The sequence below is a fragment of the Nipponia nippon genome, unplaced genomic scaffold (assembly GCF_047370975.1).
Source record: "Nipponia nippon isolate SJK-2023a ecotype South Korea unplaced genomic scaffold, ASM4737097v1 scaffold_36, whole genome shotgun sequence".
Taxonomy (NCBI): Eukaryota; Metazoa; Chordata; class Aves; order Pelecaniformes; family Threskiornithidae; genus Nipponia; species Nipponia nippon.
Genome location: NW_028262354.1, coordinates 3394680 through 3407850, shown reverse-complemented (window position 1 = coordinate 3407850; position 13171 = coordinate 3394680). Strand labels below are relative to the sequence as shown.

Here is a 13171-nt window from a genome sequence, read left to right as displayed (position 1 = left end):
TCTCACCTGAGGGAGCCCTTGAAACACCATCCCTTTCCCAAAGAAATGTTTCTGTCCTGCATTTTGAAGAAGAATTCAGCACGCCACGGGCAAGCAAACCATGGCGTAGCTGCCAGGGATAGCCAGCGGGCAAACCTGAGCATCAAACAGCTGGGCTGTCAGAAAAGGGAGCTGAAGCTTTTTGTGAGAGGTACCTACCGGGGGGAGCACCACCAGACGACAAGCTACCAGCTAGAGCCAGGCCAGCTGGAATTCCCTCTGCCACCTAGTCCTGCCTCCAGACACCACATACAGGATTTTCAGACAGCGAAACTGATCTGTAATGCTTCAAAGCCCGTCTACAATTCCATCAACAATGCACAGAGATGAAGGGAATGAGACACGGACTCTGCATATGAGTTCAAGCAAAGACACTTTATTTTTACTATCTATCCCTTTTATAATAAGATCTAGTGTTCACGAGCAAGCAAAACCCATTTCATTGGCTACTCTCTTTCGTCCACGCGTCTCTTCAGCGTTACTTGTTGGTTCTTCAAGCTGGGGCACGCAAATTCCTCTTTCAGGGATGTATCCAATCTCATCCTGATTTTTCTGCCTCTAAGTTTCACAAACTTGTTTGTAACAAGCCTCAAGGCCACCGCTGCATTCCTGCCAACCTGTAACAAGCCTCAAGGCCACCGCTGCATCTCGTCAAAGTCAAACACAATCTCACTCATTCCTACACAGAGATGAAGTGATATCCATGTCGTGGTCGCAATACTCAGTACTGAAGAGGAGGGAGGAAAATGGGATGTCCTTTATGGTGTAAGCACCACCGGTTCAGCTGGAAAAAAAGCGGTGGCCCTGCTTGAGCAGGGGGGTTGGAACAGAGGAGCTCCAGAGGTCCCTTCCGACCTCAAACAGGGCGTGATCGTGTGATTCTGTGCCCCGTTTCTGTCATTTGGTGGCATCTTGGAGGCTCTCCCTGCCCCAGGCCCCCCTCGGGGAGTGAGGATTGGGGGTGTGTTTTAGGGAGCAGCCCCCTTCTCGCTGCAGGACCACACCTGGCCGGGTCAGCGGGCGTGGGGGTGATGTGGGGGCGTCCCTCTGTGACGCCAGCCCGTGTCACAGAGCCCCTCCTCATCATAACCCCGCACACCAGACCCTGCCTTCACTCCCCTGCGAGGCCTCGGCGAGCTCTCATGTCCAGGGGACGGGAGAAGTCTCTCCTGTACCTCGGAGACGCAGAGGACACAGGGAGGCGGTGGGACAGCTGTTCCATAGAATCCTAGAATCATCGAGAGAATCATAGAATCATCGCTAAGGTTGGAAAAGTCCCAGGATCATCGAGTCCCAGGCGAGGACATCGGAGAGGGGGTGTTTCCAGTAGGAGACATCCAGATCCTTCCCTGAATCAGCCTCACGCGCTGACCCAAAGCAAGAACATGAGAAACCTGGAAGCGCTGATCACCAAGATCGAGCTCTGCAGCAAGGCTGACAGCTGCAGCACGGTCACGTTTCCCACCCTCAAGAAGCTTTCTGTCAACGGTAAGGCCTTTGGGAGCTCTCTGATGAGCAGCGCTGCAGGCAAGATGAACAGCGCGAATTGCTGTGGGAGGTGGGGTTCGTCCCTGCGGGGGAGGCCCCTAAGGACACCTTGAGCCCCGCAGAGTCCGGTGCACACAGCACCCTGCCCTTGCCGTGGTGGAAGTCCCACGGACGGGTTTCCCTCAGCAGGGGGTCACACTCAGGGATCTGGCTCCGAAGGGAAAGATGTCCTGTTGGGAGGCGGCTGAGGCCAGTCAAAGATTCGGCCCGCGTCACCGATAGATGTGAGGCGTGGTGGAGCACACTTGCATCTGCCGTCTCCTTGTCTACGGGTGTGCCGATGGGCCGTGAGCTGGCTGACTTAGAGCTTGACGTGTCTTTCCCTTGCTTTCCAGATGTCGTTACTATTTGGAGCAGCGTGTCTAAGCATGTTCGGGAACAGCTCCTGCAGACAAAGGTGGGATCCTACCCCGACCGCCCCTCGCCCAGGTGGTTTCAGGGCTCCCGGCAGCCCTGTGCCCACAAGTGCCGTTGTTCTTCCCAGAACTGCATTGCGATTTACAGATTTGCCACAAATGTGCCAAAGACCAGCTCCTCTGTAAATTGAGAGACAAAAAATAAATAAATAAAATTTAAAAAAAAGGAACCTAAAATATATATTTCCTATATATGCAACATATAAATACAGAAATAAAAATCTGGTTGAGGTGTGCAGAAGCGTTCCGTGCCAGGAGACGGCAGGGCACGAGGCACCCCCCTTGCAAGCTCTCACAAGTCCTCACGTTTTTTTTCAACCTACAAATGCTTGCCCTTCTCTTCTTTTTCCAGCCTCAGGCTGTCAGCATAGCAGGACTGGGGACATTTCATATTCAAAAATGGCTCTCTTTTGAAAATGGCGAGGAGCTCACGTTTCGGAGACCTCTGCTTTCGCTGTCCGGGACTGTTGCACGGATCCGTGAGCTGCAACATGCTTCTGTACCTGTTCCTGGTAAGAAGAGCAGTGAGCGCCTTTGTTTTCCCCTAGGTCCGTACCTTTGGGGTTTACGCTGGTTGCCGTTTAGAAGTGATGATGGACGCATCAGAGGCCTTCAGAAGGCCCTGAGAACAACCTGCGTGGGATGCCACAAACAGCCCACCAAGTCGCAATGCCTCGAAAGGGACCATTTCTTTGGACAAGTTTTTATTAAGGCTGTACAAAGTTAGACCGTCTCTCCGGGATCTGCTTTAGCAACTACTTTGGGCCAGCCGTATTTATTGATGTGCAGGATGCCTGCTGGCTGACGGTCGCTTACGGGAACCGTTTACCGTAAAGCCGTTGAACTGATGCCGACGCTTTGTTCTTGCACCGCACCGCACCGCACCTTGTTGAGGCAAAGGCCCACAGGCCCTTAGGGCTACTTTTATGCAGAGAAGTGGGTCAAAGTGGGCTGTAGAGAGCCTTGAACGGGAAATGGAAAGGAGAGCTAGCACAGAAACCTGCCGATGGCCAGATTTGCTGCCCTTTCTGACCACTGCTGCTGTTGCTGTATCTGCAGCGTGCCATCGATGGGGCCTGTGCCTGTGCCTAAGAGCTTGGCGGTTTATTTGTGTTTATATCCAAGCCTGCCCAGAGCAGGAGTGCGCTACGTGTGGGCTCAGCTCCGTGGCCCGGCACCCTCTGCTCTTCCCATGGGAACCAGCCCCATTCTTCCCACCTCGTCCTGCCCTCCTGCGCAGTGTGGACACAGGTGGCCGAGGTCCTCGGGCACAGATGGCCGAGGTCCTGGGCTCCTCTTTCTGTTCAGGGAATTTTGGCTGCGGCTTGGCACATCCGTTCATGGAGTGATTTGACATTAACTTGAGGAGGGGCCTACGCCAGCTCCTTTAAGGAGCTGCACCAGGCGGTTAGCCCAGACGGTGCTATAGCAATGTATTTTACCTGAGAGCTGCTGGCACTTCATTTGAGTCTGCTCAACTGCTGTCTGAGTTACAGTCTTCCTCCTCTATTCCAGACGAGATGAAGGAAGTGTCAGTGAGCTACAAGAAGATCCTCTCGGACGTGCCCTATTCTGAGGAAGTCGTGCAGAACTGTATGCAGGAGACCCTGAACTTTTTCTACTTCATCCTAAGAAACAGAGGGGACACGGACTTCATTTTAGAGGATGTCGGCACTCTTGCTATCCGGGGGAAACAAGTGACAATGGCATTTTGCGAAGACTTGTTACTAAGCCTCAACAAGTCTACCTACGTGGTGGAGAAGTTGCTCGCTGTAAGTTTATTGTTTTCCAGTGCTACTTAGAGTGGGTTTGCCGCCCCATCAAAGGACTGGGGAAGTGAGCCCTGCTGGCCAGCTGTAACCTGCTGGGTCCCTTGGGCTAGGCATGGTCTGTAGCAAGGAAAGCTTTCTGTAGTTTCTTGCTTTTCTTTGCTGTGGCTCAAGGGTGCTGGGAAGGTATGCAGTACTGCTTTTGCTGGGCAAGGGAAAGCCCTGGAAAGGCCTTGCTGTAAATAGGAAAGAGGCCAAAGCAAGGGCAGGGGTGATGATGTTCACCCCAGGCTTCGGACATGAGGCTGAGGCGCAGAGACACCAAGGCCTCGCTGAGACCAGCCCCTCGTGGCTGCTGGCATGCTACTGGTGCCGTTCTCCCGGCCTGATGGAAGAGAAGGAGCCGGTGGCTGGGTTCCTCCACGCTGCAGAGGCGTGCAGACTCTTTGGAAGTCTTTGGAAGGACTCGGGGGGCTACAACCGGCTCGGAACCATTTGCTCTCGGTTCCGCAATAGTTAAAGCAAGCCACCTCATGGCAACCAGCAGCCAGGCACCCAGGCTCGTAATGGGCCTTCCCTTGTGTTTGCCTCCATTGACTTCTTCCCTGGGAAACAAGGAGTCTCCTGCCTGACGCCATCAACTCTTGTCCTTGCAAAAAGGCTGGCGACGTTCCTCGCCCTAGCAGAGGATGCGCTGTGCAGCCCCTTTAAGCAAGGGGCTGAAGCGCTTGGCCAGAAGCTTGCTGAGAGGCCTCTAATTCTTGGAGCTATGGAAAGGCCCTTGTGAGCATTGAGTTCATTTCCCTGGAGTCACGGCAGATGTTTCTGTCCCTGTTGCAGAAGAAATGGGTCCTATCGGACAAAGAAGTCGCTCTCTCGCCGAGCTCTTTTGGCCGTGTCTACCGGTTTCCACAGTGAGTATATTTGTTCCTGCAGCCCTTGCCTGACCAAGCGCAGATGTGCTGAGCTCGTGTTCGGTTGCGCTCGGTCAAATGACTGCTTTGCAGTTAATTTCATCCGTGCTTTTGCTTAGCCTGGAGTTACGCATCCTCCGTTACTGATTGTGGTTTGCATTTTACCATTACTCCCATCAGAGGGAACTGGTTTGCTAGGCAGAGGAATTTAGGCAACCCTCCTGACGTTTCATCTGCCCATTCTCTTTCCATTGGTAGAGACTGCCCAAACATTTAACAGAAATAAGATCCTGATATTGCCATTGTTTTGAATAGAACATGGAAAGCTTCTCTTAGAGGGTGGATCAAAGAGCAGGTGCACGCAGGTCCTCTGCCTGTGATGTTTCCGTGCCTTCTGTGACACTCGCATACATCAAAGTATCTCCGAAACACCTTCTGGGCTCACGATGGCACAGGAGGCCTGAGGCAAAAACCCAAAACCTCTGTCTAGCGAGGGGCTGCTGAGCCGTTCCTGAAGCCAGCACTGCTCGGTGGTTCCCTTAATAGCCTAGGACGTGGGGCTGACTCTGTAGAGATACCTTGACGTTCATCCGGCAAAGGAGCCCTTTTCTCAGAATGGTGCCTTCTTCCTGTCTGCAGGTTTGAGATGAAGGCAGTGCCTCGAAGAGCTTCTCTCACGGACGAAGGCACACTTGCAGAATTCGAGAGTGCTTTGAGCAGCATGGGAATATCAGGTGATGTCAGTGACTGATTCCTGGCCTTTGTGCCTTTGCGTGTCTTCAGTAGCAGTGGGTGTTTGGGGCCCAGGCTACAAGAGATGCCTGGGATGGCAGAGGCACCCTGCGTGCCTCTATTTACCCCTCCTGGTAAATGTCAAGGGACTCCTTTTGGAGCCAGATCCCAGGAGGGCTCAGCCCCACCAACTGCAGTTGAGGGTGCTCAAGTATGTTTTGCCCCTGCGCTCCATGCCCTGGAGTGTTCCTCTTCCATTTTGCGAGCTTGTTTGTGCAGGAGGGAGTAAATGTTTGGGCAAGTCCATCGGCACTGTGAATCACCAACTCTGCCTTGAGTTGTGGGAGACTGGGGGGTTGGCCTGTCTCTTGGCATCACGGCGGTGTGATTCGATGAGAAATACCCTGTCGAGAACAGCTGTGCAAAGGCTGCTAAGCTGTGCCGAGACCTCACTTCTCTTTTGAAGCTGGGAAGTCTAGCTCCTTGCCCTAAATTCCTCAGGGACATCCGAGCTAGAACGTGTTGGAGTTGAATGCGCCATGATAGCAAATTTTTGTATACCGAACACGTATGCAACGCCAAGAAATTGTTCCCCCAGAAGAGATTGGTAAGCGCCAAGATCTGTCTGATTCAGACCGAAGAGAATAATGTGGCTCTCGAGGGTTGAACAGGACCAAGGGCTGGTGTCAGGAAGGGCTTAAGATCTCCCTCCAAGAAAACGGGTCTCCGGAGGAATCCCCGTGAGGCCTCAAACAGCTTCTAACATCGCAGAGCAGATCTGTGCCTCCCCCTGCCTGTCCTGAGAGGTCTTCTCCTTTCATGCTTGCAGCGGCTGTTCGTCGCACTTTAGACCGCCTGCGAAGGGGCCTTTGTCCACACCATTTAGCCAGAGCTAAGGTGGAGGAAGAAGCAGAGGAGGAGACGGAGGGAACAGAGCCTCATGGCAGGTGAGGCTCTGAAAGGACTCGAGTTAGAGTGGCGTTGTGCTCTAGTGATTGTGCGGGATGTTTTATAGGCTCATACAATAACAGAGGTTGGAAGGGCTCTCGGGAGGTCCTAGTCCAACCAGCTGCTCCAAGCAGAGTCAGCTCTGAGCTGAGGCCAGACCAGGCTACTCCGGACTCTCTCCAGTCTTGTCTTCAAAGCCTTCAGGGACGGAGCCTGCCCAGGCTCTCTAGAAACCTGTGTCCCTGTTTCCTTTGGACGCGGTGTTTGCATTAGCTCAGAAGGGCTGGTAACACACGTCACCACGCAGTGCATTTCCTTGCTGGATGGCAAGTCCCACAGTATTTGGGGCTGCTGTGCAGTGGTCAGTGTAATGGCCAGGAGGGGGATAGCAGTATCTCCAGGTGCCCGTCATTGCTCAGGATGCAGATCCTCTTGTTGTCCCATCAAGAGGGCCACAGCAGGCTGCGCGTCCCGGAGCCTTCCTTATGGCAAAAGCTCATCTCCTTGATTTCCTTGGTGGCACAGCTGAGCATTATATCTCAGGGTTATCCCTGTCTCTGTGGAGGGGAAGACAGCTGGGGGAAGAGAGCTCGCTCTGCTGCCAAAGCAGGGGAGCAGCGTGAGCACAGGATGGAGAAGGAACTGTTCCTGCGCTCCTACCCCCTCACCCCGGTGTGTATTTTCAGACTGTTGGCACAACGTGCAGGCCCAGAAGGAAGGCAGCACAAAGAAACTCCTGTCGAGAGCCCTGAATTGCCATCGCCTACTTCCGAAGAACACAGTCAGATGGGACAGGTACGTGATGTGGATTGAGGCAATTGTTGTGTCACTTGATTGTAGACCATCAAGTGGGGATATCTTAGGAGAAATAGGTGCATAACAAAATACGCAGATACCCATTCTGAGCAGGTCTCTTGCTGTGGCTCCTTTTTCCAGTCAATCACCTCTTTTGGTTCGTCTCGGAAAAGGAACTGTAGCCCTTTTCAAAAAGTAGCTCTTTGATGACTTAGTTCCTTGGTCATAACAGACGGGCTTTCTGGTTTTCCCCAGAAACTGGGAAAAAAGGGAAGATGAGAGAGGGAAGAGCATTATTTGGGGGTGGGGTGGGGGGGGGAAAGGACAGGACAGAGGAGACTAACCGCTGCTATTGCATTTCTGGGTTCCTGTAGAAAGGAGAGTCTGTGTTTGGGATGAACAGTAGAAGAAAGCTGGAGGCATCCATGGCCAAAAGGAAGGAGAAAGAAGAGAACCGAAAAGCAGGAGGGGTCATCTTGCCAAAATCGCCTCAACAGCAAGCTGGGAGAGAAAGCGACAAGATGCGGAGGGCCCAGGTATGGGTGTATCAACAGAGCAGCCTTCTTCTGGTTGGGGTGGCAGTGAGTTGGGAAGGTCTCCAAGTCCCAGCAGCATCGCTCCGTCCAAAGAGCAGGGCGGGTGGCTGTGGTTTGCATTCTCGCCTGCTCGCTGCTGTGAGGGAGGAATTGCCAGTAGAGGCCAAGAGGCAAAACGAGCAGACCGCCAGGGCATCAGTGGGCCTGCTCCGTCCCTGGAAAGGAGGCCACCTCTGCCCAGGCGCCGGCTCTGGAGCTCGAGCAGGAGCTCTCCCAGTCACATGGCTTGAGCCAGCGCCAGCCGGCGGCGTGGAGGGAGAGAGCCGTCTCTCCAAGCAGCACGGAGAGTACTCCGGCCGTTCTTCATAAGCATGAAGCAGGCCGACATGGTAGACGCCAGCTCTCGATTCTCCAAGAAGCACATCTGTTGTCCTGTAAAGTACCAGCGTGAGCAGGGAGGATGTGATCGAGGGCTTGACTAACGTGGAGCCAGAAGTGGTCTTGGAGCATGGTTTCCAATGACACCGTTGGAGAACTATGTATTCATTATTTTTGCTCCACCTGTGGCAAGACCAGCTTCTCCCTCTTTGAAAGCAACTCGGGCCACAGATCTCTGTCATTTGTCTGCCTTGCAGCTGCCCCAGGAGGAAGAAGATAGCCTCAGCTTCCCGGAGACCACCTCTGGTACAGAAGAGGGTCTACAAACGGCAGAGGCTTGGACTCAGGCGAGGAAGCAGTTTCGAGCTGAGCTGGAAAGCTTAGGGAACATTGAAAAATGGCTGGCTCACAAACCTTCCCGCAGCAATCAAGAGCAAAGATACTGGCAAAGAATAAAGGCACGCAGAGCGGAGAGGATGGCTGCTGTCAAATCAGCCGTGACCGACAGCCTGGACGTAAGTATGGAAGTGCATGGGAAATAGCGTCTGCGGTGAAATCAGTAGAGTGACGCTGCTTTACCGCAGCTGACGCCACGTTGACGGGCAGGGTGATCCTGGATAATGGCGATCTCAGGGTATTTTCTAATCCTTTTCAGCGCTCACCACCAAAGAGCAGCCCGCCCCGGAAGAAGGGTGGCGTTCCCCTGGTTTGTGCACCATACCCCCAGGCTCTGGTCACGCTGCATAACCTCCTGCACAAACAGCGGCTGCAGATGGTGGATGTATTCAAGGCGGCCGGTATGGAGGGTAAGAAGATGACGAGAGCAGAATTCATCAGAGTCATCCAGGAGGTACGTAGGGAGCAGAAAAATGACAAACAGCTGCAACTCTGCCCTGTTTTCCGGCATGCCAAGCCAGAGCAAATGGAGGAGCTTCAGCAAGGGGCGTTTTCGCTTGCCTCGCTCTCAGAGAATGGCTCCCACAACCTGTGAAAAGGTGAAGGGCAAAGGGAAGGGAAAGCTGCAGAGATGCCCCTAGAGCAAGGCCCAGAAGGGAGTGAAGAAACCCCTTGCCTGACAGACTCGGAAGACAGTCACTGCTCAGTAATGTGGCTGTCAGGATCCTGCTGTAGACCCTGAACTGGCATCGAGTTGCCCAGCGTTGATACTTGGTCTTTCCCCCACCGGGCTCCTACATCTCCCCACTGCACTGCCTTTCAGTACGTCTTTGCACAGCACGGCTCGCGCTGGGCCTCGCTTTCCACAGGCCGCAGCATTACAGAGCTGTGAAGAGCACGTTCAGGTTTCTTAGGGTTTAGCAGTTCAGATGTTAGCTGACATTCTAGTCCGAGCCAAAATATCTTCCTGAAACCTGGGAAGATTGGCACAGTAAAAGCCGAGAGCTCTGCAGGGGGCAGCAGAAGACCGGTCGAGTTGTGAACGCTTGATAAAGCCCAGGAAACCTCAGCAGGTTGCCTTTGTGCCCTGCTTCCCTGCAAAAGCATCTGGAACAACAGCAAAGCTCGGCCCTCCTACTCTGGGGCAAGCCTTGATCTTTTGGTGATCCCACTGTCATTTTCTGTTTTGGTTGCCAGACCCGAGTTCCCATCAGCAACGAGGATCTGGAGGACGTGGTCGTCTTCTTGACTTCCTTAACACCGGGGAATTACATAAGCCCCAACGATCTGATGGAGTGTCAAAAGCAGTGGCTGGAAATGAGGAAAAGAGAATTCCAAGAGACCAAACCAGGTGAGAGGAGAGCACCAGGTTGGGAAAGCGTCTCCATACAGACAGGAAATGCCAAAGTGGGTCCAGAATACGGCTTCTTGAGTCCATTGGCCTGGAACGGAGTGGCCAGAAGGAGCCTTCTAGGGAAAAGCCAAAGGATCTGGGGGTTGTGCAGTACTGTAGTCAGCCCAACTGCAGGAGACCGGTTATCCAGTCTTTCAGGTTGGGATCAAAGTCTGAACGCTGTGGTTTAGCATCCTGTACTGGATTTTGCTTGCTAGCATTCATCATGCAGCCCACCCAAAGCAGACTCTTTCTCCAGCTGTTGGTGGCAGCTGGAAAGCACCCATTCAGAAGAGCTTATTCTTCAGTAAGCTCTCTTGGGAGTTCCAACCAGCACAACATGCCAACCCCTTTTGTCTTAAACAGGGATCAGATGCTCCTTTCTCCTACGCTCTAACGTGGCTTCTCTGGGCTTTTTGTTTGGTTGGTTTTTAATCTATCCTAGGTGTAGAAGCTCGGTTCCAAAAAGCCACCTGCAAAACTGCCCCTTGTCCACCTTCTGCTGGGGACACGGCCAGACAGATGAAGCCTCGTGCTCCTACCAAGCCCGAAAGAAAGTTAATATGCTTGGAAGTTCCACCACTCGACACCCAGCCAGAACGACGACACCTGAGCTGTGACGAAATGGAAGAGATTGGAAAAGTGTCAAGAGAGAGGAGACGGCAGAAGAAGGTAGTGTGTATGTGTGTATGTGGCAGGAGAACAAGCGCACCTGCATGCCTTGGCGAATGTGGGGTGGTTTAGAGGGCAGCGCAGCAGGAAAGGAAAGGGCAAGGGGTCGTTGTGCGTATTAGCTTCCCAGTAGTCCCTTGACCACATGGTGCCTTGCAGCTGAGGTGCCACAAGCCGTCTCAAAGACTTGGTTTGGCTTCTGAACGCTCTGGTGAGAGAACTTTTTCTGGGTAACTGGCAAGAAGAAGAGGAAGGAGGAGAAGTTGAAGCAGTTGCTGTGTCTGGGGACAGAGTCGTCTTCTGATCAGCTAGTCGACCTAGCCACCAGGCTGTGATTTGTCCCTTAAGGTGCTGATAAGCGCTTTGTCCTGTTCAGTTGCGAGGCTCAGTGCAAGACGGTCCAGTGGAAACATAACACTCCCTCCCTCCCTCCCAAACGTTTTCTTTGGAGCATCTTGGGTTGGATGAACTCTGGCAGAATCCAGGGCTACCTCCTCTTGCCAACGTGCTGCCCCACAGTCACCGGCTGTGGGGACAGCCTCTGGCTCCCTGACACAATCAGAAACGAGGAGGTGACTGCAAGACTTTTTTCACCTGAGGCACGCCTGTGCCTGCTGTGCTGCACTCCTGCTAAGCCCGCCGGGGGGTATCTGTCTGAGGACCCAGCTCGGGACGGGAATCGCACTCCCAGAGGAGGGCCTGTCCCTGTCATCCCATTGCAGGCTGCCGACTCCTGTTTGTCCACACTGTTGCGATGAAGCCCTGCCTGTAGCTTCTCTGAAGGGAATGCAGCAACTCCAGGGCCTCCCTAAATGCTAATCGGGACCTGCCCTTTGCTTGCAGAACAAAGACAGCCCGATAGAATGGAAAGAAAAGTGCCGGATGGTGAGATCTGGGGATGGCCCCGTTGATGAGCACTGCCTGCCGTCAACTTTAGAGGCTGACTTGGGAGAACTGGTTAACCGATATCGCAGGAATGCCGTCGTGAGCTATCTGAAGAGCTCCGAGCTGTGCAAAGAGCTCAATGTTCCCATCGCCGACCCAACGCTGCAGGAAGGTAAAGCAAAGACCAAGGGCCTGAGGTGAATGCACTAAATCGGGCAAGTTCACGTCTCTTCCCATGACTGTTTTCTCTGTGCACTTTGTCAACAGGCCTGCTGCATCCAGGAGACAAGATCATCAAGGAGGGAGGAGACATTAGGAAGCTCAGGCAGCCCGGAGGATACTACAGCACAGGACGTGCTGATGCTCTGTCATCTGGCAGCACCTCCAGACCAGGAACTGCATCTGGAAGCCAGGCCAAGGAGGCGGAAAATAGGTTTGTTCAGAGAGGGCTTAAGATCAGGCCCCTCCTGCTGCCCCGCTGTGTGTCACCGCTCTGCGCTCAGTCCCCACGGGGTCAGAGGCAGTACCAAGGTACTGGAGCGAACCATTAGGATGCTGCAAGGGAGCAGCGAGCGACCGTGAAGAGGCAGATCCTCTTCTCAGCTGCACGCCCGCTCCCGTGCTTTACCTAAGCCATTGGGTTGCAGGGGTGAGCAGTTTGTGGGGTCTGGCAGGAGCCCTGCAGACTAGCTGGGACTAGCTCTGTGCTCTGAACCACAGAGGTGACAAAGCTTCTCCTCAGACCGACCCAACACTTGTCTGAAATCCCCTCACAGAATGTTCATTCTTGTGGAAGAAAGACGGGCCTGAAGAGCCGAGCTTTGGATGGCTGGAGAAGCTTTTGGAGAGAAAACAACATTGCAAAGCAGAGCACAATCTTCTTTGTTTATCTCAGTTGAAGGGTTTAGATAATTCAGTGATGGGCAACGTACCAGCTCGTCAGATAGCTTCACAAGCTGGCATTTCCAGCGTCAGTCATGTCTGATAAGGACCGACACGGTCTGCCCAAGTCTGGCAGAGCTTCCCAGGGCCTGGAAGCCTGGAGAGCTGGTTCTTGTCAGGCTCACTTTTGCCCTTACTAAGAGAAGCAGTGAAACTGCCCAGAATTTCATTTCTGTGAAGCACGCTATTCTCTCTTATTTTTTTTTCTCTTATTCCCTTCCCCCCCCCTTTTTTAACAGCCATCTTCAGAGGAGTAAGACGCAAAAGTCGAGCGACAACAAGTTCTGGCCTGGTCACCTCCTGGACAAGCTCTGCCTTTACTTTCCTGACAAGCAGCACGACAGGGCACACGCCTTGTTCAGCTACGTTCATCCAACCAAGCCCGTCTACCGTGCATCTAAAGCCCTGACTGCAGCTAGCTCCTCAGCGAGCCGGGACACTTGGCATCTGGAGACACTGCCTTCAAGAAGACCAGCTCCACCTGAAGCTCTTCTCCAAGCAGCAGGAGATGCGTGCACAGCTTTGTGATCCCTCGGTCAGCTCGGGGGATCCGGGCCCAGATTCTGGATAAAATAAACGTGTTAAATAAAGAGCCTATGCTCAAGCTGAAGGTGTGGGAGGGAAACGTGGCTTGTGAGACGTTTCTCACCTGAGGGAGCCCTTGAAACACCATCCCTTTCCCAAAGAAATGTTTCCGTCCTGCATTTTGAAGAAGAATTCAGCACACCACGGGCAAGCAAACCATGGCGTAGCTGCCAGGGATAGCCAGCGGGCAAACCTGAGCATCAAACAGCTGGGCTGTCGGAAA

At 53.4% G+C, this 13171-nt stretch overlaps 1 protein-coding gene across 1 annotated transcript; it reads left to right on the top strand.

The window, feature by feature from the left end:
* Positions 1 to 759: 759 nt before the first annotated feature.
* LOC148053926 (uncharacterized) lies at positions 760 to 12891 on the top strand. The gene is made up of 16 exons (XM_087771925.1): positions 760 to 1527; positions 1923 to 1984; positions 2356 to 2515; positions 3519 to 3775; positions 4613 to 4686; positions 5326 to 5420; positions 6248 to 6365; positions 7053 to 7161; positions 7536 to 7697; positions 8333 to 8590; positions 8731 to 8925; positions 9669 to 9822; positions 10310 to 10536; positions 11380 to 11593; positions 11689 to 11854; positions 12603 to 12891. The coding sequence occupies exons 1-16, from the start codon at positions 1425 to 1427 to the stop codon at positions 12889 to 12891; spliced, it is 2643 nt and encodes an 880-aa protein (XP_087628051.1). The 5' UTR covers positions 760 to 1424.
* The last annotated feature ends 280 nt before the right edge of the window (positions 12892 to 13171 follow it).